At 45.4% G+C, this 24505-nt stretch overlaps 1 protein-coding gene across 1 annotated transcript in view; it reads left to right on the top strand.

Moving 5' to 3' along the window:
- Positions 1 to 24505, top strand: part of WDR7 (WD repeat domain 7) — a gene marked incomplete at its 5' end in the record, with an annotated part of 300870 nt that overhangs the window by 134637 nt on the left and 141728 nt on the right. Inside the window, one exon of the mRNA XM_015405476.1 lies at positions 19103 to 19324. Within this exon, the coding sequence (XP_015260962.1) occupies positions 19103 to 19324 (222 nt within the window). The remainder of the gene's footprint in view (positions 1 to 19102; positions 19325 to 24505) is intronic.

The following is a 24505-nucleotide window of genomic DNA, read 5'->3' as shown; positions in this document are numbered from 1 at the left end:
AGGTCACCCAGCAGCTGCAAGTGGAGGAGTGGGAAATCAAACCCAGTTCTCCCAGATTAGAGTCCGCACACTTAACCACTACACCAAACTGGCCAAGTAGATGTTGTTGTTGTTGTTTTGTTGTTTGGAATCAGTGTTGTGAGTATAAGGAAGCTTGACACTGTACTTCCATTGCACAGATGAGTTTCAGTAGAACTCTGTGGGCAAAGTTGCATTAATTATGGAAATGCCATCTGCCTGCTGCCCCACAGATTAATAAAAACCCGGATGGAAAGCCTCCGGAAAAAAAATCATCAGCTACATAAGATTGGGTGCGAAACAGCGAAGCCATAAATGTATGAGTAAAGATGATAAAAAATGTTTCCAGTTTTATATCTTGACAAAGCCATCCGTGAGCGATATCTGTCTTCTTTAAAAAAAAAATTGGGAGCTGTTAACCCTTCCATGGAATGACAGCAATTTAAGAGCACCTGGAAAGAGACCACTAAGAGAGGAGAATCGCCAGCAAAAGCGCTCTTATTCCGTCATGCGCCGTAGCATGTCAGTGCATTGTTAAAGTTAAGTGTATCCACATCCCTAAGAGCTAATGAATACTTTGGTAGTCTATACTAATACTTTAGTGGATGCCGAACAAGTTTAGATGTTAAGCTTTTTAGGAAGAATGAATGATGGCTAATGATTATTTAATGACAGATCTCTGGACTGAAAGGCACTTAGCACTCAAAGTGTAGTGCAAAGCCTATTTCTCAAAGCTCCAGACAGGTTTATTTGGTCTCACCTTGAAGAGAACAGTGCTGTATTGATTTCATTGGTGTGGATTTAAGCACGCCATTGGCTCAGAATAGCACCAACTATGCAGCAGAAAATCAGAACCTTAATCCTTACGGTTACTGTAAGCTACTATGAAAACGTTTGGTTCCAGCTGCTCGAAAAATGGAAGCAAGTTTTTTTTTTTTAGCTTAAATGCTGAACTGGTGTGCTAAAATAAGGTCTTGCCATGCCGTTTACTTGTGGATAGGATGGATAGGCAAGGTCAGTGGTTCTCTGAACGCATAACAGGTTGGTGGAAATATTTAAAATTTTATTCTAAAGGAGGCAGGGAATTAATTTAATTTATAACCTCTAGATACTGTTTCTAATTTATAAATTTTAAAAATTCATATTGAAACGAACTGCTGGTCTCTTTTGAGGCTCCTTTAGTGGTTGGCTGTACAGTGGTGGTACAGAATGTTCATGAACATTCTAAGTGCTGATGGGAAAGAATCAGCCATGCAAAGTTACCACTCAGTGTAGTTGTTGCCAGGCCTTGGGACAGGGGATGGTTAATACTTTTGTCAGGTAAGAGGTTCAGAGAGGCGGAGTGGCAAAAAATGGAGGAGGAGTAAATAATAATCCCACAAAGTTTCAGAACTGTCTGTTTACCATCTCCAATAAATCTAATAAATAAATAAATATGCATTTGTCCACCTAGCTAGTTTTTGGAGGTACTGAAGGTGGTTAAACATAGTGTTCCCTCTAAGCTGAGTTAGTGTGAGCTAGCTCACAGTTTTTTAGCCTCAGCTCACACTATTATTAATTTTTTGCCTTAGCTCAGGAAGGATGACAAACTGATTTATGCAGGAGCCAAATTGCTTGCTCACAACTTTAATGCCAGTAGCTCAAAAAGTAGAGTTTTGGCTCACAAGACTCGCTAAAGAAAAGCAGCCTGATAAAGCCCTAAGAAACGGCAAAGCAACCTAGGCGTGAGAGCTGAGCTAGGCTGAGCTCCATCACTAGGAAAAGCGGCCTGATGAAGCCCTAAGAAATGGCAAAGCAACCTGGGCGTGCCGTCGCCGCTCCTTTGCTCCGCACTACGGCTAGTCCTGAGCTCATGGCGTCTATTGTCTGCTTTCTTCTGGAAACTCTTCTCTGCACCGTGAGCCGGTGACCACATCAATCTGAAAAGAGACTTGTACTTTCAAGGTCTATTAGGTCACTATTCAACTGGTGCAGTTGTCATTTATGCATAGTGGCAAAAATATTTGTTATGTGTATTAATTTTGGTTGTAAGTAGAGCTGTATAAGAAGACAGTAGTCTCTAGTGTGATGTGTACAGCGCGACAGATTATTCTGTTTATTTATTTGTATAACTGCATTCGCTGTATTTCCATTGTTGTGTGTTTGTTAACCTCCAGATGGTAGCTGGAGATCTCCTGGGATTACAAATTATCTCCAGGTAACAGAGATCAGTTCACCTGGAGAAAATGACCCCTTTGGGATGTGGTCTCCATGGCAATTTTACCCCATTGAAGCCCCTCCCCCCAACCCCGCCATCCTCAGGCTACACCCCCAATCTCTAAATATTTCCCAACCTGGAGCCGGCAGACCTAAATTATGTAATCTGGGCATAACTCTTTTTTTGCTTCCTCGCATCAGATGATGGTACTGCCCCAGTGCACTGTTGGGGGAAAAGGGTCATTAGCAGGGCTGTACTATGGAAGTCGCTGAACTCAGTGGAAGGTAGGACTACTTTGAAATGCAGGCTTCTTGTTGCCTGGAGATCAGCAATAGATGTGGCTGGCTCTGCCTCCCATGGCAGCCATTTTGTGGCTGCACCCACCACTCCGTATCAGAATTCCAAAGGTGCCTGCAGGCTCAAAAAAAGGTCAGGGACTCCTGATCCCTCCTGGGTCTCCTGAGCCACCTTGATAACCTTGCAAGGGCCAACCTAAGATCCAATCAGATCTCTTTCTAAAAATTTTCATTGAATTATGGTGGGGGGAAGTAAATTTTGCATGATGTCATTTGTAAGACTCCTATCAACAGAGAAACAAGTTTTTTTTAAAAAATACTATTTTATTTTTAAAAGACCCAGAAGGAAGTTGTTAAATACTGGGTTCCATGGATGGTCTGACCCCAAGCGTAGGGATCAGCTCTGCTTTATCATTGATTCAGCAAGGACAAGACAAAAGCCCTGTTTAAATAGCATGCAAACTCCACCCTCTTCCCAAACAGCTGCCAATGATAGACTATTGTCAGAACCATTCATTCCTCATTGGCCACCTCCAGAGTCCTGGTTGGCTATTGTTCTAGAGATGCAAGCTCAGCCTGTGTCACAGTGGACTGGATGGTCCATTGGCCTGATCCAACATGGCTTCTCTTATGTTCTTAAAAGTAAAGGTAAAGGTTTCCCGTGCTCGAAAGCTAGTCGAATCCAACTCTAGGGGGTGGTGCTCATCTCCGTTTCCAAACCAAAGAGCCAGGGCTGTCCAAAGACGTTTCCGTGGTCATGTGGGCGGCATGACTAGACGCCGAGGCGCATGGAGCTCTGTTACCTTCCCAACGAAGCGGTACCTATTTATCTACTTGCAATTTCTTGCTTTTGAACTGCTAGGTTGGCAGGAGCTGGGGCCAGAGACGGGAGCTCACTCCGTCACACAGCACTACGGTCTCGAACTACCAAACGACAGACCTTCCAGTCTACAGCTCAGCATCTTAACCTCTGAGCCACTGCAGCCCCTTATGTTCTTAGGTAGTGGCGAACCAGCTCTGAATGTCTCTTGCCCTGAAAGCCCTACTGGGTCACCATAAGTTGACTGTGAGTTGACAGCACCTTCCACCACCACCATACATTTCTGTACAGTCAGTCTACATAATGCAAAATAAAAATTGGTTTAATTACTTAATTTAATTGGTATGGTTTTGCACTGTATAGACCAGGGGTGTCAAACATAAGGTCCTGGGGCCAGAACTGGCTAGTCCAGGGCTCTTACCCAGCCCGCAAGGAACTGGTATGGATGGAAATGTAAGGTACTCCCCGTTTTATGGTATTCCTTGGAAAAAACCTAATCTTGCATATGATTAAATACATTCTTTGGGGCTTTTGTGGGTTCCCCAGAAAACCAATTGTTTCCACTCCTAGGAATCAATTGCTTTTGTTTGTATTTAGAGTAAAAAGAATTATATTCTTAATTGGGTTTGCCTGCATCACTTACAAAGTTTATACCTCTAGTACTTGGCATTACACTCTGTGGCACACATGCCACGGCCCAACAAAGTGGCATTTATGTCAGATCTGACTCTCATAACAAAGGCGTTTGACACCTCTGGTATAGACTGTTACAGATTTCTGGTTATGCAGTCTCTGTTGTAAGATGCCTTGCATTAATTGGGGAAAAAATGGAAAAACAGGATATAAATGTTTTTATTAACGAATCCAGCTGTTTAATAACTAAATTACTCCCCCCCCAATTACCCATCATATTAATCTAGTTTCAAACATAGCCTGCTTGCTTGTGGTGAATCCCTTCCAGGCGATCAGGAAGAGAAGCGTTACAAAAGTTGGTTTTCTTTTCTTTTTTTTCAGGCCATGAGTGGCACAAACAGCTATGTCTGAGCTCGTAGGCTAGTGAAGACTTTCGTGAACATTTAAATTTGTCAAATTCTTTGCAAGAATTTATTAATTTCTATGTGTGCATCTAAAAAAAAATGTTAGGAAAATGCCTGGTCTTTACGGCTGCCATTTTATAACCCAGATATTTTGAGGGTGGAGGAGTGGGCAGGGTTCAGGAGAGGAGGGGCTCAGCAGGGTATAACGCCATGGAGTCCACCCTCCAAAGCAGCCATTTTCTCCAGGGGAACTGATCTCTGAAGTCTGAAGATCAACTGTAATAGTGTGAGATCGTCACCTGAATTGTAGTAGAAGAAGAAATTGGATCTATACCCCACCCTTCACAACCCAAAGGAGTTTCAGGGCAGCTTACCATCTCCTTTCCCTTCCCTTCCCCTCCCCACAACAGACACCCTGTGAGGTAGGTGGGGCTGAGAGAGCTCTCTCGAGAACTGCTCCTGAGAGAACAGCTCTGAAAGGATTTGTGACTGACCCAAGGTCATACATCAGCAGCTGCATGTGGAAGAGTGGGGATTAGATTCCACACTCCAAACCACTACACCAAACTGACTCTGAATTTAGAGTAGTAGGTTCTGAAGTAGGCTCTGAATTTAGAGTTAACTTTATAGATCACATTGAACATAAATTGACATGCTGCTGCTACATCCTGCAGCTGCCATTAATGGTGCACCAGACATCGGGAGCCTTTGTGGCATGATGGTTAAGAGCAGAGGTCGTTTGGTAGAAAAAGAGCTAGGGGAACTCATTAGCATATGCCACACCCCTTGACATCACCGGAAGTGTGTCATAAGGCCACACACCCCACCCCCAACGGTCCTGGCCGCCGCCGCTGGCCTTGCAGCTCCACTGCCGAGCCCCATGAGGGGCCCGGTGGTGGACCTGCAAGGCCGGCGGGAGTGCAAGGAAGCCCCGTGAAGGCCCTCCCTGGCCCCAGGCAGGCAGGGGTGGGGAGAGGCAGGGAGGAAGCAACTTACCCTCCCTCTTCTCCTGCCTCCTCCTGGCTGAATGAGGGCCGGAAGCGGGGCGGCCGGAAGCAGGGGGCGGGGCTTCGTCATGTGCCCTGCCCCCCGTACCTCACCCGGGGGAACTGCGATCCCCTGCCATCCCCCCTGAAATGACCTCTGGTTAAGAGATGAGTTGTGAGCCAGGAAATCTCCTGTTCAAATATTGCCTCTTCCATGAGTGAACAAGGCTTCTCCCCCCACGAGCGGTAGTATATGTATAATATTAACAGAGTACTTTACCAAGGCAATTAGTGTATTCAGTAAACCTTACAGACTGCTGTATAACTGCAAGAGGATTACGATGATGACTTCCATCGCTTTTAATTTCTTAATTAAGAGAGCCAGTTTGATATAGTGGTTAAGTGCGCGGACTCTAATCTGGGAGAACCGGGTTTGATTCCCCACTCCTCCACTTGCACCTGGTAGGATGACCTTGGGCAAGCCATAGCTCTGACAAGAGCTGTCTTTGAAGAAGAGCAGTTTCTGTCAAGAGCTCTCTCAGCCCCACCTACCTCACAGGGTGTCTGCTGTGGGGAGGGGAAGGGAAAGGAGTTTGTAAGCCACTCTGAGACACCTTTGGGTAGTGAAGGGCGGGGTATAAATCCAATCTCTTTTCCTCTTCTTCTTCTTAATTAAAAGGTTGGCATCAACTAGGGCCAGGCCTTTTCAGTAGCAGCTCTGCGCTGGTGGAATGAGCTCCCGGAAGACCTTAGGGCCCTGCGGGACCTTTTACAATTCCACAGGGCCTGCAAGATGGAGCTCTTCCACCAGGCGGAGCCACACCCAATACACCCAGGCCCTGGACCCAATACTATCACCGACAGCCTGAGTTCCGCTGACACTAAAATCTAATACCAACTGCATTTACCAGCGTGTTGATCCTAGTCTGCCTTCACCATCGTTACTTATATTGTTATTAGCACCTTATGTTGTTGTTTTAAGATGTAATGTTTTTATTATATTGCTGTTTTTAGCTATTGCATATAGCTATTTCCTTGGCAGGGAGGGCAGGGTATAAATCAAATAAATAAATTACCAGTCTTTCGGGGTGTACATCCTTGCAGTACTCATGTGCTGTTCAAAGCTCTGCATTTAGTAGTAAAACAGAAAAAGCTGTTTTGCATTTACGGGGGGGGGGGAACATTTAGTCTGTAAAAGGACATAAATATCAACAAAGGTTGAGAGACATGCGGTTATGTATTTGTGAGACTGGCAAGTAGGGAAGAAGAAGGGAGAAGAAAGACAGTAGAAAGGGGGCCTGGTTTACAATTGGTTTTTCACACTTCCCGAGGTACATTTGAAATTTTTATAAGCGCCGTTCAGTGCTCTTCATTCAGGGCACACACGGCTGATGGTCAAGTGTAGCTCTGCCTCAGATGTGGCAGAACAAGAATCTCAACACTTCACAGATGACAACACAGTAAGTTTCCCAATAGTTCAGGTCACCCGGTGGTGTCACATTTATATGAATAATTAAAAGGCAAATAGCAACGCCTGTATACTTCTGTTAATGTACTGCATCACTTATAGGCTTTTTCTGTATTTAATGTCTAGTCCTGTTACTCTCCAGGTCAACAGTGCTTGAGTGCTACAGAAATAGCTTGCCAAGGTTTCCCCCCCCCCTTTCTTTTCTAAAGAACCAAAACCTTCCATTGACCCCAATTTGTAAAGCTGGGCTCCAACAGAAGCCCATGCAGTTTTCCATGAAGCAGAGAGAAGGCATGTCAATAGATTAGGATTGAAAGTCTTGCAAAGTGAGGCATGAAAATATTTTCTTTCAAATCCTTTTGCTTTGTTATGGTTTGAAAAAGATCACAATCAACTCTTGTGCCCGAGGTAGCTTTCCAAAAACAAATAAAATTTGTTAAAATAAAATTATGAATAGCCATGACACAAGACCGAGAGTAAAACCAAAGAGGAGGATAACAATAGTTTCCAGTGTAGTCAAAGGACTCAAATGGCCTTAGTTGCCCTGGTGGATGTCCTGTGCAAAGAGAGATGGCCAGAATCATAACACTCCAGCCTTGTTCCGTCTACATTAGCTCCCAATTTGCTTCCAGGCTCAACTCTAGGCGGTGGTATTAACCTTTGAAGCCTATATGGCTTGAGGCCAGCATCCCTGCAGGATCACCTTCTCTAATATGAACCTACCCATCCACTCCAGTCATCTATGGAGGCCTTGCTTTGGGTACCCCTAGTACCATCTGAGGTTAGATGGATGTATGTGAACATAGTCATAGTCAGACACCAGATATCTGATATATATAAAAGCCATAACGCAATGGCACTTTCCAGCTCCCCATTGGCTGTGCTGTTCACTCCATCAGGCGTTGGCCCATCAACTGCCACTCAAGAGTACTTGTGTGCCATTGGCTGGGTGCTGGGTCCGCTCCTCTCCCCCACCCACTGCCAGCCTGGCCACTTCTTTGACAGAATAAACTGCCAAAACAGCTGTCTCTTCTGACGAAGACACTTCTCCTGCTTGTCTCCCATGGGGCTAACTTTTCCGTAAGTGGCTGTTGCTAGGCAACCAAGATTGGTTCTGTCAGTAAAAAGGCAAAGGCAGGAGGCCCTTTCCAGGCCTTTGTGGGGAACTCATTGGGCCAGTCCTGACTAGGGTGGCAAGCTCCAGATTGGGAAATATCCTGGAGATTTTTTGGTGGAGTCTACAGAAGCCAAAATTTGGGGAGGGGTGGGCCCCCAGACAGGTACAATGCCATAGACTCCACCCTCCAAACCAGTCATTTCCTCTTGGGGAACCATTGCTGCCAGTCTCCAGGTGAGGGCTGGGGATCACTCAGAATTACAACTGCTCTCCAGATGGCAGAGATCAGTTCCCCTGAAGAAAATGGCTGCTTTGCAGGGTGGACTCTGTGTCATTATACCCTGCTGAGGTTGCTTCCCTCCTGCTTGGGTCTCCACTGCGGAGAAAGACTGTACTTTTTGTAAGTAGAGGCTGCAGATAAGGGGGGAGATGGAAAGTTGAAGTCAGAGGGGCGGATAACGGTATGTTGATGGTTGGCTTCCAGGTTTGGAAATTCCTGGAGATTTGAGAGACGGAGCCTGGAGAAGGTGGGGTTTGAGGAGGGGTGGGACCTCAGGTACAATACCATAGATTCCACCCTCCAAACCAGCCATTTCCTCCTGTGAAACCATTGTTGCCAATCTCCAGGTGAGGGCTGGAGATCACTCAGGATTACAGCTGTTTTTCAAATGGCAGAGATCAGTCCCCCTGAAGAAAACCGTGGACTCCGTGTCATTATACCCTGCTGAGGTCACCTCCGCAAATTGACGCTGAGTGCCCAAGGCCAGGGCACCCGCCCAGAGCCTCTTTCTAGAGCTCATTGTATTTATTTCAACAAGGGGCCTTATTCCTAGTCTACTGTAAGAGCAAAATCATGCACCTGGAAATGTATAGCAAACTAGTCCATGAATTACTTGATGGAAGGTCTTTGAATTTGTCTCTTTTGTAATTCACCAATGGGCCACTGTTAGGTTAAAAACAGATTAACTTTAACCAAAGCTACCTTTATATATTCAAAGCCTTTATTACGGTCATAGACTTTTATTTCCATTGGGGACCAAAGCAGCATACAATGTTGCTCCCCTCTCCTCCATTTTTGCTTTAGAACAACCACCTTGTGAGAGTAGGTTAGATTGAGAGACATTGACTGGCCCAAGATGATGCAGTGAGTTTCATGGCAGATTTGAAGATTCACTGTGCACTTTTAATTTGCTGTTCAAGTCAAGTATACAGGATGGCTTGATATGGACTGTGCCTTCCATTGAATTAGGGTATTGCTCTTTCCGGTGCTGTGTACTGGGCCATGGTTTGTTTGTTTTTATTTAAAACATTTATTAGCTGCCTTTCTTTCTTACGGCGCTCAAGGCAGTGTACAATATAAATAAAATGCATAACATTAGGGTACATAAAATACATAAATCTCAGGCCAAGAGCCTTTCTAAGTCTTGCTGTCTGAGATTATTTTAACTGGAGCCATCAAGATTTTAAGTCCTCAGCTTACTTTATATATCCCATATGAGGGTGTGGGGGGGAGGCTCTGAGGTACCTGCCTTCTGGACTGAAAAATCTCCCCCCCCCCCCCCCGGTTGCCAGCTCTGGGTTGGAAAATACCTGGAGACTTCAGGGGTGGATCCAGGAGAGGGCGGGGTTTGGGGAGGGGAAGGGCCTCAGCAGGGTACAATGTCATAGACTCCACCCTCCAAAGCAGCCATTTTCTCCAGGGGAGCTGATCTCTGTCAGCTGGAGATAAGTTGTAAAAGCAAGGGGTCTCTGGGTCCCACCTGGAGACTGGCAACCTTACCCCCCACTCTGCCCCCTCCTATAGATTCTCTATATCCCAACCACCCACAATCAAATAAAAAGGGGGGCACACAAGCTTTAAAATAAAGATTGGTAGTATGTAAACTGTGTGCTCCCTAAAAGTCTCTTATTTGCAACCTGCTAGACTAAGACTGTACTTATATGTGAGGCAAATAGAGTCCTCTTCTTCTTAGGTTTTTGACTTGCCAGACAAGACACAGATGGAGATGAATAACAAAGGTCTCTTTAACAGAATAATAAAATAATAATAAGTTTTTTAATAAGTTAAAAATAATATGTAGATAACTTAGATATATGAAGTAGCACTGGCTCCAGGCCCGTAGCCAGAATTTTTTGGGTGTGTGTGTGTGCAAACGAGTACAGTGGTGCTGAGCACATCATCATTTATTTACTTTGTTATGAGTGAGCTGTGATGCAAAGTCTCCACAAGGAATCGTTCTACAAAGAAGGTTAAACTAGAATCCGTTTTGTTTGAAAACAAATATCCCCTTCCTTTATTTATTTCCTTTATTGCATTTATTAATCGCCTAATCCCCACAATCGTGGGGCTCTAGGTGACGTACAAATTTTAAAACCATAAAGCCATATCCAGCACGTTATACAATAATTAAAAGCGAGTGGCGAAGGAAAAAATGTGGTTCCCTCCCATATCTGGTCTGTGAGTGCTTCGTAAGCACAGAGAGGGAGTAAACTCCACAAGGAATAGGGATCCAGGTAGGTTGCCAACCGTAATGTAAACTGTCGCTGTCCTGAACCAAATGCCTGGCAGAACATCTCCACCTTACAGGCCCTGTGGAATTGCATAAGATCCCTCAGGGCCCTGATGTTATTTGACAGAGAGTTCCATCAGGTGGGGACCAGGGCCAAAAAGGCCCCGGTTGACGACAGCCGGATATCTCTAGGGCCGGGGACCCACCAGCAAGTTATTCTGTGAAGAGTGTAATGCTCTCCTGGGGGTTTACACATGATGAACAGAGTCTTGTAAATGCAGGAAGATCCCCACCCTCATATTGTCCCACTTCCACTGTCCTGGGTTGCGGGAATTTATTTTATTTTATTTTTTGTATTTATATCCCGCCCATCCCACGGATGGGCTCAGGGCAGGTAACATCATTAAAAGAAATACAATTGTAGTTTAAAAGAAAATATAAACATTAAAAACAATGGGTACTACTTAAAACAGAAGTCAGCTGGCTATACACATTCTGGCCTGATGGTACAGGTGAGATAAAGGCCAGTTGTCAGTAGGTGCGCGGGTGACAGCAACCTCAGGGAGGCCATATGTGGGCACCCATTGCTTCAGCCGAAGGCCTGGAGGAACAGCTCCACCTTACAGGCCCTGCAGAATCGAAGAAGATCCCGCAGGGCCTTAATCTTGACAGGGAGCATGTTCCACCAGGCTGGGGCCAGGACAGAAAAAGCCTTGGCCCTGGTCAAGGCAAGACGGATGTCGCTCAGGCTAGGGACCACCAGGAGATGTTATTCTTTAGAGCGTAATGCTCTTTGGGGTGTATATGGGAAGAGGTGGTCCCTTAGATATGCTGGTCCAAGGCCGTATAAGGCTTTAAAGGTCATAACCAGCACCTTGAAGCGAATCTGGTGTTCAACTGGCAACCAATGCAACTGGTGGAGCACATGCCTTATGTGAGCCCACACAGGCGTCGACATCAGCAGGTACACCGCCGCATTCCACACCAGTTGTAATTTCCGGATCAGCCGCAAGGGTAAGCCTGCTTACAGTGAGTTGCAGTAATCAAGTCTGGAAGATATAGAGGTCCAGACGGAAGAAGCGCTCTTGCCCTTAAGATATACAGCCTTAAAATCCTGGACAGGTTTTGCCCCCGCTTTCTAACATCATATATGACGGCTATAGATGGGTTTTTTCTAGAGCACGTTTTGATGCCCTGCCCTCTAATTTGTTACAAGGAAGGTTTTGGCGCTGGCCGAGTTCCCAAAGATGTTGCCCGTGTACAAATCTTGAAATAGAGTCGGTCTCACATATATTGTTACATTGTAACTTTTATGCTATGGGGAGACAGCTGTTAATTTTCCCATTGTTGTCCAAATTCAAACCCTTGGATGTTCAGTTGAAATTTGCGGAATTGAGGATTTTAACTTTTTTGCTGGAAGACCAAATAATTTATTTTATTTTATTTTTTTAGCTGTGGCAAAATTTTGCTTTCTGGCCCTTAAAAAGAGGAATATATATATTCGATGTATGTATTTACTATGTACTTATGTATTCATTGTGTATTTTATTCTTCTTCTTGGAAACGTTCTATTGGCTGGTCGCTTGACCGTACTAATAAACTTGACTTGACTTGACTTGACAAGTCTGGAAGTGACCATTGCATGGGTCACTGTAGCTAAATCTTGGGGGGAAAGATAGGGCTTCAGTAACCTGATCTGCCTGAGATGGAAAAACGCATATCTAGCCACTGTAGCAACCTGGGCCTCCATGGAAAGAGAGGCATCCACTCCTCACTGTCTGGGCCGGCACCAAAGGCGCCCCTTCCAGTGTGGGGAGCCTGGATCCACACACACCCAATCCAGGTACAGGACCTCCATCTTCGATGGATTTACCTTCAACCGACTCTGCTGCAACCATCCAGCAACCATCCAGCCACAGCGTCCAAAGCCTCAGCCAAGTTTTCAGGAATGGAGCATGGATGGCCGTCCATTAACAGATAGAGCTGGGTGTCATCAGCATACTGATGACAACCCAGCCAACAGCTCCAGACTAACTGGGCGAGGGGGTGCAGATAGATGTTAAATAATATTGACGAGGGGATTGCCCCCTGTGGCACTCCACATTTCAGTGGGTATCGCAGGGAGACCCTCTCGCCAAGCACCACCCTCTGTCCCTGACCATGGACGAAGGAGGAAAACCATTTCAAGACCCTGAACTCCTGTGTCGGTGAGGCGGTGAGTCAGTAGATCATAATTGACCGTATCGAACGAAGACTTAAGAATAGCTATAGGCACTGAGGCTGAAATGCAATAGGGTTGCCACCCTCCTGGTGGGGCCTGGAGAATTACAAGTGATCACTAGACTAGAGCGATCACTTCCCCTGGAGAAAATGGCTACTTCAGAGGATAGACTCTATGGTGTTAAACCTGATTAATGTTCCTCCCTCACCAGGCTCCATCCCCCGAATCTCCAGGAGTTTCCCAGTGTGGAGTTGGCAACCCTAGCAAGTATGAGCACCCACACTTTTCCTTCGCACCTACAGCCTGCCTCGCGTGTACAGGAAGGGTGGCGTTTTTGCATCACGCAGATGAGAAGAGAAGCTGGGGAGGCTCCCCTTTACAGATACAGAGAATGACTCCCACCCCCGTGCTGAGTGCAGAAATCTTTCCCCCCACCCCAAGGGCCAAAATAGCTGCATGGGCACCCACGCACACTGTAAAAGGGTCACAAGTCCACTCGCGAAAGGCAGAATACAGAGGCAGCTGCCACCACCCACCCCCACTGATCCCAGCCACCTTTGAACACTCCCCCACCCAGGGCTAAAATAGAGCCAAGAAAAAAAGCACGGGTAAGTCCGCATGGTCAAAGCAATGGTATTCCCAGTAGTCATGTATGGCTGCGAGAGTTGGACTATAAGGAAGGCCGAGCGCCGAAGAATAGATTCTTTTGAATTATGGTGCTGGAGAAGACTCTTGAGAGTCCCTTGGACTGCAAGAAGATCAAATCAGTCAATCCTAAAAGAAATCAACCCTGACTGTTCCCTGGAAGGCCAGATAATGAAACTGAAGCTCAAATACTTTGGCCACCAAATGAGAAGGGAGCACTCACTGGAGAAGACCCTGATGCTGGGAAAGATTAAGGTCAAAGAAGACGGGGACGGCAAAGGATGAGATGGTTAGACAGTTTCATAGATGCAACGAACATTAAATTGAGCCAACTTCAGAGGACGGCGGAAGACAGGAGGGCCTGGCGGGAGATGATCCATGGGGTCGCGAAGAGTCGGACTCGACTGTGCGACTGAACAACAACAAGACTCACCTTCTGCTGGCGTTTGCAGTACAGGAGGAGGGGGAGAGGGTAGGAAGGAATCCTCCAGACTCCTGGTGCCCTCCGGTGATGCGAGGAGGGGTGGGCCAGTTCTCCCACAGCCTGCCACATCAGGTGTTGTGTCTGAGCTTGGGCCGGGCTGCAGATCCCAGACAGGCTATTTAAACAAGCCCATGCAGGCCGTCCTCCTCCGGAGGGAGGGAGAAGGAGAAACTCTCCATCATTGGCAAAGCCTGGGAGGGAGGCGGGAGGAGGGAAGGAGAATTTCTTTCTCATTGGCAAAGCCTGGGAGGGAGGCGGGAGGAGGGAAGGAGAATCTCTCCCTCATTGGCAAAGCCTGGGAGGGAGGCGGGAGGAGGGAAGGAGAATCTCTCCCTCATTGGCAAAGCCTGGGAGGGAGGCGGGAGGAGGGAAGGAGAATCTCTCCCTCATTGGCAAAGCCTGGGAGGGAGGCGGGAGGAGGGAAGGAGAATCTCTCCCTCATTGGCAAAGCCTGGGAGGGAGGCGGGAGGAGGGAAGGAGAATCTCTCCCTCATTGGCAAAGCCTGGGAGGGAGGAGGGAAGGAGAATCTTTCTCTCATTGGCAGAAGATTTGTGACAGATTTCACAACAACCCCTAGTATTGGAGGGGCATGAGAAATGATTGGTGGGGCCTTGCCCCTTTATGCACCACCATGGCTACAGGCCTGACCGGCTCTCAAAGTAAATAACACCCGAGAAGAGGTTTGATTCCCCTTTCTTTGGACAGGGTACCTCAGCAAGTTCAAGGCTGCTCTTTTCTCTCACTGTGCGCCTCACCACAGAACCTACACACACGGGTTAGGAATGACCGGCCTTTAACAGGATGCTTATTTGTACCACTATAATAACCTTTCTTCCCTAAGCTGACCCCCCAGATTCTAACAAAAAAGCCGAGTAAAAGCCTGGCTAAGCTGACACTCCTTTCCAGAGCCACAAAATCCCTATCCAAAAGAGAAAAGAGTTTTCCGGTCCCTTTTTATGCTGAGGCTGGCTCACCCCCTCCCATTCGGTGGAGTTCCATGGGCTCTGATTGGCTGACAATTGCATGAGGTCTAAATCACAAGGATTGGTTCAGAGCCCCAGAGGAGAGGTGGGACTTTTAAGGACGATTGCCCACTTCACAGTTTCCAAAGCATTTCACGATCAGATCATAACATACAGTTCAATCCGTACTTGCACCTGACAGGTAGATCTTGTTCTATATCTCTCAGGCCCTTTTCCTTTCCAACTGCCCCAAGGAGGCTTTGGTTAGGAAAAGCTGAAGGCGTTAGGAAAGGAGGGAAGACCCAACATGAGATGGATTGACTCAGTAAAGGAAGCCATGGCTTTCCAAGTTTGCAAGACCTGAGCAAAGCTGTTAAAGATTTCGATTTCATTAATCCATAGGGGTTACCATAAATCAAAAGCACATTAAACACAAGGAGGCTTTGTAAGGCTGGGAGACAACAATGGCTAAGAAGATCTAATTGTTCTTCCTACTGCGAAGCATGCGTTCTCTGGGGCTTTGGAGGTAGATACTGTTTACGTGCTGTTGACTTTTAAACCAAAGGTCTGTTGTTCAATGATGGCATCCGTATTCAAGGTCTGGTTGAGGCAGCGGTGGTAGGAGCTGGTTGCCCTGCCCCATTTGTAGATCGTCTGAAACCAAAAACAACCCTCTCCTGCTCGAAATCCTAAAAACTGTATTTCTGTGATAATAAATTAGTTTGGCAGTTATTCTTCCCAAGTTTTTTAATACCTAATACAATAACAGGGGACCATCAATATATGTCTAATAGCAGATATAAAGTACCTGGGGGTAGTCCATCTCCCATAAAATAGCCTTTAGCCTTAATTCAAATCCATTGATTCCTGTTCCAGTTAAACCTGCGGAACTTAATATGTCTCTTAATCCTTTTATTGTAAGCTAGGATAAAATTAATTTCACACTAGAACTGTGCAAAGCCAATTAACATGATCTTTAGAGTTATTTAGTAAAGTGCTTCAAACTGTTAAATTTATCCTGACCTCTCGCTTGCACTCCCTGACTGCTTTTTAAATGAAGTAATCAATATCTCGCAACCTTTTAAACAGCTTAAACTTTCCAGACATTTTTACCTATATTTTATTTAAACACATTTGGGTGGAAAATATATACACTCACGCTCGCAGATCCATTCCTCAAAAATTCACTTTGCCTTTTGTTTTTTGGTATTCAGCCGGCACCTTTTTGCAAAGCATTTAAATACGGAGCCAAAGTGTTCCATTTTCCTTAAAATCCAAGCCGATAATGAAGAAATCTGTCACTTCCATTTACTTAGTGCACTTTCTATGCACTGTCTCTACAACCTAAGTGTACTAGAAACCTTTCCCCCCTTTTCTCTGGCATAGCTTCTGTTTTCCACATAGGGCTATTTGAGGTTATTAATTTTCTCACTGTGATAGGGTGATCAACCGTACTGTCAAGAAAATGGATCTCCGTGTCAGCCTTTAGCATGATTAAACGAAGGCACATCACTGTGAGAAAATACCAAATTTTCACGAGACAAATGAAACTTGTAGGGAGGACAACTTTTATAGACATTATTTCATTTTAAAATCTCCCATTTGGCTGTCAGTTTATTTGCTGGGAAGGGCCGCAATTAATTGCATGTTCCTACTAATAACTCAGAAGCAAGTAAAAGCAAGACCCGGCTTCACTCTCAAATGGAGCAAGGTGGCATCTCATGTGCTTTTGTGCACAGAGTTCTGTTTATACAAACTATGATACTAATGACTCTCTTTGAAACTTTTGTCCCAATCCACCACCAGCCTTTCCCCAACACTGGGCATTTTGACTTCAAGCACAGTTGCGGAATGCTAAGTTCTCCCCAAGTCTCGACACCAGTTTCGAAACCTTCGAAGGTTTTTTACCCTTAAATGAGTAGGAGACAGGACTTGGGTATCAGTAATGTGCAAAACTTGTCCAGGCTTGCTTTAATGCAAGTCTGAGAACCGCCATCAGTAGTCGATGTAAACTTTTTAGTCTTTTGTTCCTGGAGAAACAGGTCCGTGTAAATAAGGCGACATTTCGAGACAGTGCGAAACCTTTGAAGATAAAGGATTGTTTGGGCTATAAATGTATTCCTATGCAAGAAGGGTTAACTTAAGGTTGCTTTAATCAAACAAAAGGAAGATCAACAAGGGGTGCTTTTGTGGGGAGGGGGGGAGTTTGCCAAGTGCCCCTGTTGTTTAATTTCCTACTGGAAGCAGCACATGTGTGGGGCATTCCCCCCCCTTTCTTTTCTTTAAACAGTGACCATTGCAGAGGCTGAGCGGCTGGGGTCAATGCCTTGCCTATTGATCAGTATCCCCGCAGTCCCCAGCTCCAGCATCTGCTTCATTGGCTTCTTTCAGCGCCTGCTTCAGTACATTAGAATAGAAATCCATAACCAGAGCTGTGCTCATCCGAGCAGGGGAAGAAACTAAATTAAATGGTATAAAACAATCTTGGATCAGGAGTTTGTGCCAATTCATCTTGATCTAAGATGTCACACTGGGCTCTCTGTCTGAGCACCTGGGCTAGAGGCAGCCATAGTGAAAATAGATGGAGCTGCGATCATTCATTTGTCAGCCAAGGAGCTCGGCAGCGGTTAGCAATTCCCTTCTGCGGAGGTCAGCTGACAGAACAATCAGTGGAACAGCAGAATGGAGCTTTCCTTTGAACTATTGTTATGGAGCGTGCCTCTTCGGGGTGGGGTGGGGGGAAGGGTGGGCGGAGGAAGGGGGTGGCGGCGGTGGCTTCCTTCCAGATCATTGTGTTGTGAGTGAAGCAAATTTTAAAAAATGGATCTATTTAGGCAAGAGTCCGCTTTTCAGTTTGCGTTGCCTTTAATGGCGGCGATTATATATCCCAATTATGGACGTTTAAAAACGGTTACGTATCACTTAGCATAGAGAGTGTTTTCATCTTTCTCCCCTAGAAGGTGACTATTGATTTTTTTTTTTAGTTCCTTCCCTTCTCATTGTTAAAGATTCCACCCACCCTTTGGGTGTAAAACTCTCAGAGCTAGAGCTGAACTGGGAATCAGTTTTCTTAACAGGGATTCTTATGCTCATTTTAAGAAGACGAGATTTCATTTGCTACAGTTTGGGCCTACGGTAGAGCACAGAAGAACTTTTATTAATTCACACTTCGTTAATCTTCAGACCTGGCGATTCTCCCCCAAGTACCAAGTGATCTCCTCAGACTTCTCACAGGAGAGATTTAACATCACGTTGTAGTAGGAAAGGGTGAAATTAATTTAGCTGGAATATATGGAAATGTCTTTCCTGGCGTGTTCAAAAAATAATAAATCTCAGTTGTCAAAATAACACAGGTAATGTTAAGAAGCATTGGGAAGTATGTGTTTAATTGTTATAAATGCTGCAAACCGTGAGGCTGCCCACCTGTATTTGGACAGGTATCCATATTCTTCTGTTGTTTCAATACAGGTGTGTATTCCTTTGTCCACTGGAAAGAGAGAGCTTCAGTTCAATCACTCCCATTCCCACCCCCCTACCCCGCCCCCGGCTCACCCCATATACATTGCTTTGGAGTACCTGAGAAGTAGTTCTACTATACCCTGAATTTGTCATAAAACCCAGAAGCCACTCACAATGTGGTATAAGTGTTGGGAAAGCAATGGATCTGGACTCCAACACCACTGTGCATTTGGAAGCAGAACTGTGGGTGGGTGGGGGAAATCTTCCAGTGCTCTTTTAGATAGCATGCTTGTTTTTCACCATTAATGATCAGCTGTTTGAAAAGACTTTTTTTTTAAAAAAAAATGATATTTATTCATTTCATTCCAATTTTCCTCAACCTCCCAACAAGCCTTGGAGGCTTAGATAAGGCTCGAGAAGATGGTGTGTATTCCTTTGTGCACTGGTGTGGACAAAGGTGGTGTGTATTCCTTTGTCCACATGGTCCAAGGTCACCCAGGAAGCTTTATAATGGAATGGGGATTTGAATCTAGATCTCCTTGGTCTAGTCCAACACTAGGAGATGCTGGAACATAAATTCTTCCTGGGATGCGCAGTCTCACAGGATGAATCTACACTCTGGCTCCTTGTCATGCAAACGTCAAGGGTAATGCTGGAATGGGAAGGAACCACATGATGGACTTCTCCCATGTGGCCAGAGGCTGCTAATGTTGATGACCAGTGCAGGAGCAAGCAGTATTGCAGTGACCCCCCACATTACTAAATATAAAATTGGAGGATAACCTGAACTGTGCACAGTGAATGGACCCCCCCAAAGTTTGTGACCAAAATGGTGGTGAATAGTTGACCCTCCTCCTAATTGTCTCTGTGTTGCTTTGCAGGTTCTCTTTCCGGATTTCCACAAATGAAGAAAATATCTATGTCTTACGAAGAGAGGCGCAAGCAAGCGACTGCTATCGTTCTGCTAGGAGTAATCGGAGCAGAATTTGGAGCTGAAATTGAACCTCCTAAATTGCTGACCAGACCACGCAGTTCTAGCCAGATTCCAGAAGGCTTTGGTTCAACTAGCGGTGGATCCAACTACTCTTTGGCGAGGCACACTTGTAAGTTACTCTCACCTCTGAATGAGTTTCCTGTGTCCCATCTGAGTGAGCTGGTTTGATAAACATTTACTACTAGAAGCCTATAGAGCAAAGATGTCAAACGCATTTGTTATGAGAGTTGGATCTAACAGAAATGTCACTTTGTTGGGCCGGGTCATGTGTGCCATAAAATGTAATGTCGGGTACTAGAGACATAAACTTTATAAAGGACAACAGCTGGTAAGCTCTGAGTTGGTGTATCCTCACTGCAAGCCCCCTGGGCTGGGGAGGGGTGTCCAGAGGCAAACCCACACAGGCAGACTGGAGAGTCACCAATGTAGCACTGGGCAGACACTCCCATGCCCCAACAGAGGATCATCTGCAAAACCCCCCCCCACTTGCAAATGCTGATCCCTGAGGCCATCTGGGACAGCATCCCTGGAACTGCAGGCCAAGTGGAGAGAGGTATGAATGTGGCTGCAGTGGGCTCCCAGCTTACCAGTCCCTGAAGTGAGGGGGTTCTGCTTGACTTCTGCAGACGAAGTTGTCTCGCCATGCTGAAGCCGCAGTTGGAGTGGTTTTGCCCACCCAACCCCAAGCAGCCTCCTGTTCCCTCCCTTGCAGCAGTTGCTCACAGGCCACATAACAGCCCTGGATTGAGCCAGTTCCGGCCCCCAGGCCTTATGTTTGACACCCCTGCAGTACAGAGTGTATCTTGATTATGGAATTCACTGCCACAGGAGGTGGTGGCGGCTACAAGCATGGACAGCTTCAAAAGGAAATTAGATAGGCATATGGAGCAGAGGTCAATCAGTGGCTATTAGCCACAAGGTATAGATAGGGGCTCTGGGGCAAGTGATGCTCTGTCTTCTTGGTGCTTGGGGGGGGGTCAACAGTGGGAGGGCTTCTAATGTCCCGGCCCCACTGGTGGACCTCCTGATGGCACCTGGTATTTCTGGCCACTGTGTGACACAGAGTGTTGGACTGGATGGGCCTTTGGCCTGATCCAACATTGGCGTCTCTTATGTTCCTATGATTGCTAGTGATTGTCTAGGTTGAGTAAGGAAAAAAGCACCATTGAAGCACTTGGGCTACCAAGGTTTGAACTGTAGTGTGCAAATAAAAGAAAATAATCCTGATTACAATATCATGTAAATTAAGGCCTTGATCCGCTTGCATTCTTGCAAATAGGTTTCACACTGTGCGAAGTTATGCGCTTTTACATATATTTGTACATGTATGCAAAGTATCATAAAAATGTTGAAGAGCTGTAGACCACTGGGCATCAGGTTGGAGAACAAGGCAGGATCTCTTTACATATCTGTCCCAGAAATGTGTTCTCATGCTTAAGTGCAGTAGGAAGGGAAGAAATTTCAGTTCAGGGATTGTGGAAGGGAGAAAGATTTACAGCAATGTTTGAAGATGAGCTGTTGAATTTATTTTATTTTTTTGCCATCAAGTCACAGCTGACTTATGGCATCCCCCGCAAGAGACATTCCAAGGAGGTTCGCCATTGCCTGCCTCTGCGTCCCAGCTGTGGTATTCCTTGGTGGTCTCCCATCCAAATACTAGCCAGGGTCGACCCTGCTTAGATTCTGAGATCCAATGAGATCAGGCTAGCGTGGACCATGCAGGTCAGGGCTCTGTTGAGTATAACCAAGATTAAATTGTAAAAAAGGCAGTGTATTTAGGAGTGAGTGTGGTTACACATACTGGTCCACCACCAGGTGCACTGGAAAAGCTTCCTGCATGCAGGGTAGTTTCCATACTATTCAAGCAAACAGGAGCAGGAAACAGAATATGTTCTCTTCCGCCCGTAGTCCTCTAGCCATTTTGACCTGTGAAGAAATACGTTATTTACTCAGACCTTGGGCATGCCACCATTCAAATCAAATTTGAAGAAAGAAAATTATGTTAGGGACAACACTGCATCACACAACATGTCTCTTATAGAAATTCCCAACAAAATTGTCTATAAGAGGAAAAAACTCCTTTCCCTAACCTAAAAATACCCCAACTGCCTTATCTGGATTTAACATCCTCTAGATATCTTTTGAAAACTGACCCAGATCTGCCTTGAACTGAATGAAGCTCTTTACTCTTATCATTGTTGCGGGAAGACAACTCCACAATATCATGTGGCGGTGGTGGTGGCAGTGGTGGTGGCAAATGCCATGAAATAACAGCTGGCTGATGCTTTCCTCGTAGGGCTTTCAAGGCAAGAGACGTTCAGGGGTTGTTTGCCATTTACTTCCTCTGTGTAGCAGCCCTGGGCTTCCTTGGTGGTCTCCCATCCAGGTTCTAACCAGAACTGACCCATATGTTTATATGCCTGGGATCTGATGAGATCGGGCTAGCCTGGACCATCCAAGTCAAGGCCCACAATTTCATACTCCTTTAGGATTTTTTAATCTATTTCCAATCTAAATCAATGACTGGTTTACAGCCATTCGCTCTTGTACCCAATCGTTTGTTTACCCCTCTGATGTCTGTAGAGTTGCTACTATGTCCTTCCTGCAGCTACCGTTCCTGTTCTCTGTGGTCCTTATTACACTCTTACTAGTAGAAAGAACTGGATCAGGAGCCATGAAACAGAGCTCTTATTATCCCATCTCATACACTAAGAGTAGCTGAATACGAACTGTGAAATGCAAGAAAATTATTTCCTGCAATTATTGGTAGAGTTATTAATTTTTCTCTCTCTCTTTCTCCAGTTTATGAATTTTGTCGCTAATTACTTGAATGGTTTCACAATTCAGTGGCCTTGGATAAATTCCCACAGATTGCGATAAAACTCTTCCGTGGCACAAAATCGAATAAGACTGAGTGCTCCCCAGCTTGTGTACTGTTTCCATTTTTAAAAAATAAATAAATCTTGTGCTTAATTCATGATCCAGACATCAGAAGGGTTTAATGTCAGTCTGAAAATCCATACCCCCCCCCCTTCTCTTCTGCCGCATTCACGGTAAGCCACATTTTCTGTTGTTTTATCTAAGGATACCTTTTCTCTCCTTTTCTGGGTTCCTTCGATAATGTGAGTTTCTTGATACTCTTGAAATGATTTATCCACATTGCCTCTCCTCCTCCTTTCATAGGCAAGCATCACTGCCCTCCTGCAGCAGCCGTACAGTCCATAGAGCCCACCAGGGCTTTTTTTGTAGAAAAAGCCCAGCAGGAACTCATTAGCATAATAGGCCACACCCAATAGCAGAAACACGTTAGCCTATTGGGCCACACCCCTGACAGCACCACTCATTAGCATATTAGGCTGCACCCCCATGTTACCAGAAGTGTGGTCATCCAGCCACACCCACCTTTTGCTTCTTATTCTGTTTACCTTGTTTGTTGTCAAAACCCAGGGCTTTTTTTGTAGCAGGAACTTCTGTGCATGTTAGGCCACACACCCCTAATGTAGCCAATCCTAATGAGTTTCTGCTGTTGGGTGTGGCCTATTATGCTAATGAGTTCCTGCTGGGTGTGGCCAACTCAGGAGCCAGCCGGAACTCCGTTCCTGTGCGTTCCTGCCCAAAAATAGCCCTGGAGCCCACCTTGCAAAGCAGCCATTTTCTCCAGGTTAACTGATCTCTGTTGCCTGGAGACTCCTTGTAATTCCAGGAGATCTCTAGCCACCACCTGGAGTTTGGTAACCCTAGTTCTGGATCAGCTATGCGCCACACTGAACCCATTACTTAGTTTGTTGGTAATTAGACTTATACCAACCAAAATCTGCCATCTGATGGTGTGGCTTGATGTGAGCCAGGATGCTCCCGTCTCCCTTTCACCCTCAGTTGATCAGTAGAGGATGATGCTATCACTGAGCGTTGAATCTCCAGATTAGGACTACCTACAAATTGGTCTTTCCAGTGGGAAGCCTCCAATGCTAGGCATCCTCCGTTGCATCATTCCATTATATCTCAAGTGGCAGCTGACATCAGCATGCATCTGCTTTCATTCTTGTCATATGCTTAGGGACACTTTGTGGGGGACCTAAATACATTCTTCACATTTTGTCATTTTTGAGCAAAACCAGGTGCCTTCACGCACACTTTCCTTCTTGGAATATCAGAAAATGAATGTTTAACAATAAGGTCACGTGTAGCCTTTCATTGTTGTTATCGCCACTGCAAAAAAAAAAAAAAAGCCCTGAGAGGGTTTGGTTCAGACATTGATGTACATGTTCACTTCAGAACCTCAAGCTTGTTTGCGAGGGCAAGTCTATAATCAAAGCTAAATAGTCTGTTTTGCTGGGCTTTGCGCTGTCAGCTAGGTCCTTCCTGACAATAGAAAGGCACAAAGAACATCTTGACAGAGAGAGGTTACTTATCATTAATTGTAGTTCTCCGGGAGACTGAGCGTTGCCTCTCTGTAATCACATTTGTTGACCCCTTTGCCTTTCCCCTCGAGTGCTGCTTCCCCCGTAAGGAAGAGCATCAGCCCTCACAAACACAACTGCAGACGTATGATACCACAATTCCCTTTGGGACTGAAAATATTGGCTGCCCTTTATCTCTAGTGAACTCTGGATAATGCTTGCAGAAGACCATGTTCATGCTCCAAAACAGGTTTTGGCATGCAAACTGCAAATAACCGAATGTTTATTCTTACCCTTGAGTGCTTGTTAAGAACGCGGAAGGGAAATCGTCCTTCATTCTGAGTAATGTAAAAGGTAATTTGGGATCAGGTCCCAATTAAACAACTACATGAAAATAGATTTAGATGACCATTCCTAACCCCCAACATCTGTAGCGTAGCTGTACAGATACAACTGGGTTATAATGAAAGTATTCCACAAGCGATAAGTTCAATGTCTACTCATGCTTCTTTCACAAGTGTCAAATATCTGACTTGTGCGAAGAAGAAATGAATACATGACCCACTTCTGTGTAAATCCCAATATTTGGAATGTCCTCTGTGCTCACAATCTGGATAGTCTTCCTTTCTCTGGTGACTTGACAAAATGGGACAAGGTACCTTTTGTGCATTCACACACTAGTCAATATATCGAACTGAACAGTGAGTAGATCTCTAAGCCTGTACAGATAAAGATTTTTTTCCCCATGTTGGCGTTGCACTTCAGGCAATTCGCTCTCTTCCATATTGTTAATAGTTGGTTGTTTATATCCACATTAGTCATGTTTGAGTCTTTCTTTCTCCACCCAAACAAAATGGGTGTGCTTCACTTTTCACTTCTTCATGTAGCAG

Source organism: Gekko japonicus, unplaced genomic scaffold (genome assembly GCF_001447785.1).
Source record: "Gekko japonicus isolate JY-2015 unplaced genomic scaffold, Gekko_japonicus_V1.1 scaffold2013, whole genome shotgun sequence".
Classification (NCBI taxonomy): Eukaryota; Metazoa; Chordata; class Lepidosauria; order Squamata; family Gekkonidae; genus Gekko; species Gekko japonicus.
Note: the sequence above shows the minus strand (reverse complement) of the source record. Positions and strands in the feature narration are given on the sequence as shown.